At 61.8% G+C, this 896-nt stretch overlaps 1 protein-coding gene across 4 annotated transcripts in view; it reads right to left on the bottom strand.

Annotated features, from left to right (window-relative positions):
• Window positions 1-844, bottom strand: part of ATP11A (ATPase phospholipid transporting 11A) — a 221,478-nt gene extending 220,634 nt beyond the window's left edge. For all 4 annotated transcript variants that reach the window (XM_023737411.1, XM_023737412.1, XM_023737414.1 and 1 more), the window contains exon 1: window positions 688-844. In XM_023737411.1, coding sequence (XP_023593179.1) covers window positions 688-726 — 39 coding nt within the window. In that variant the 5' untranslated portion in view covers window positions 727-844. The remainder of the gene's footprint in view (window positions 1-687) is intronic.
• Window positions 845-896: the final 52 nt, after the last annotated feature.

Below are 896 nucleotides of genomic sequence, written 5' to 3'. Positions count from 1 at the left end.
AAAAAAAAAAAAAAAAAAAATCACTGCCTTTTTCTGTAGAAATATAATACTTCCTTCACGACCTCTTCATCCTGAGTTCAGATATTAATGCGTGGAAGCAGAATCTGACATGTTTCCCCAAACCTGTGTCTCTATCGGGGACAGGTCTGCTGGGACAGCTCAAATCCCAGCCCGGACTCTCAGGAGAGATTATCAGAGAACGAACAGCCGGTGTGGGGTAACAAACACAGAGAGGGACCAGGCCGCAGTGGACTGAGAGCAGATGGCGGCCCGGGGGAAGATGTCAGAGGCTGGAGAAAACCTGGACCCAGGTCGGAAGCCCTGAGGGTGGAAATTCCCTGCGGTCCCTCCCCAGCAACCTAGTTTTCCCAGGAGCCAGGACAAGTCCCGAGAGGGAGAGGCCGGTCCAGAGTCACATGGCTCCTCAAGACCTTACAGGACCCTGGGGGTTTGCAGCCGGCAACAGGGTCCAGAGCCAGCGGGGGAGGCACGCTTCAGGGATGAAGCCTCAGCCGGCCTGGGCTGCAGGTTCCGGGCCTTGGAAGTCGGGTCCGAACCCGCGTGGCGGAGGGTACGGGCCTCACTCCGAAGGCGTCCAGCCCCGAACTTTCCTGCTGTTTGAAGCACCCACCGCGCGCAAAGACCCTCCCCGGCTCCCTGCCGCGCGTGGGGAGAGGGCGCACTCACGTATCTGTTGATGAGCGTTCGGATGAGGCTGCAGTCCATGGCTCCGACAGCTGCCGCGCTCCCCCGGTCGCCTGCTCCTCCGGCCGCCGCGCGCGCCGCCTTATCGCCCCCGACTTCTACTCGGCGCGTCCATGGACTCGCTGGCCCCGGAGTGTGGCCGCCGTCACGCGGCCGGCGGGAAGAAGGAACGCGGGAGCCGCCGGGTCCTC

Source organism: Trichechus manatus, unplaced genomic scaffold, assembly GCF_000243295.1.
Source record: "Trichechus manatus latirostris isolate Lorelei unplaced genomic scaffold, TriManLat1.0 scaffold00102, whole genome shotgun sequence".
NCBI classification, from domain to species: Eukaryota; Metazoa; Chordata; class Mammalia; order Sirenia; family Trichechidae; genus Trichechus; species Trichechus manatus.
Note: the sequence above shows the minus strand (reverse complement) of the source record. Positions and strands in the feature narration are given on the sequence as shown.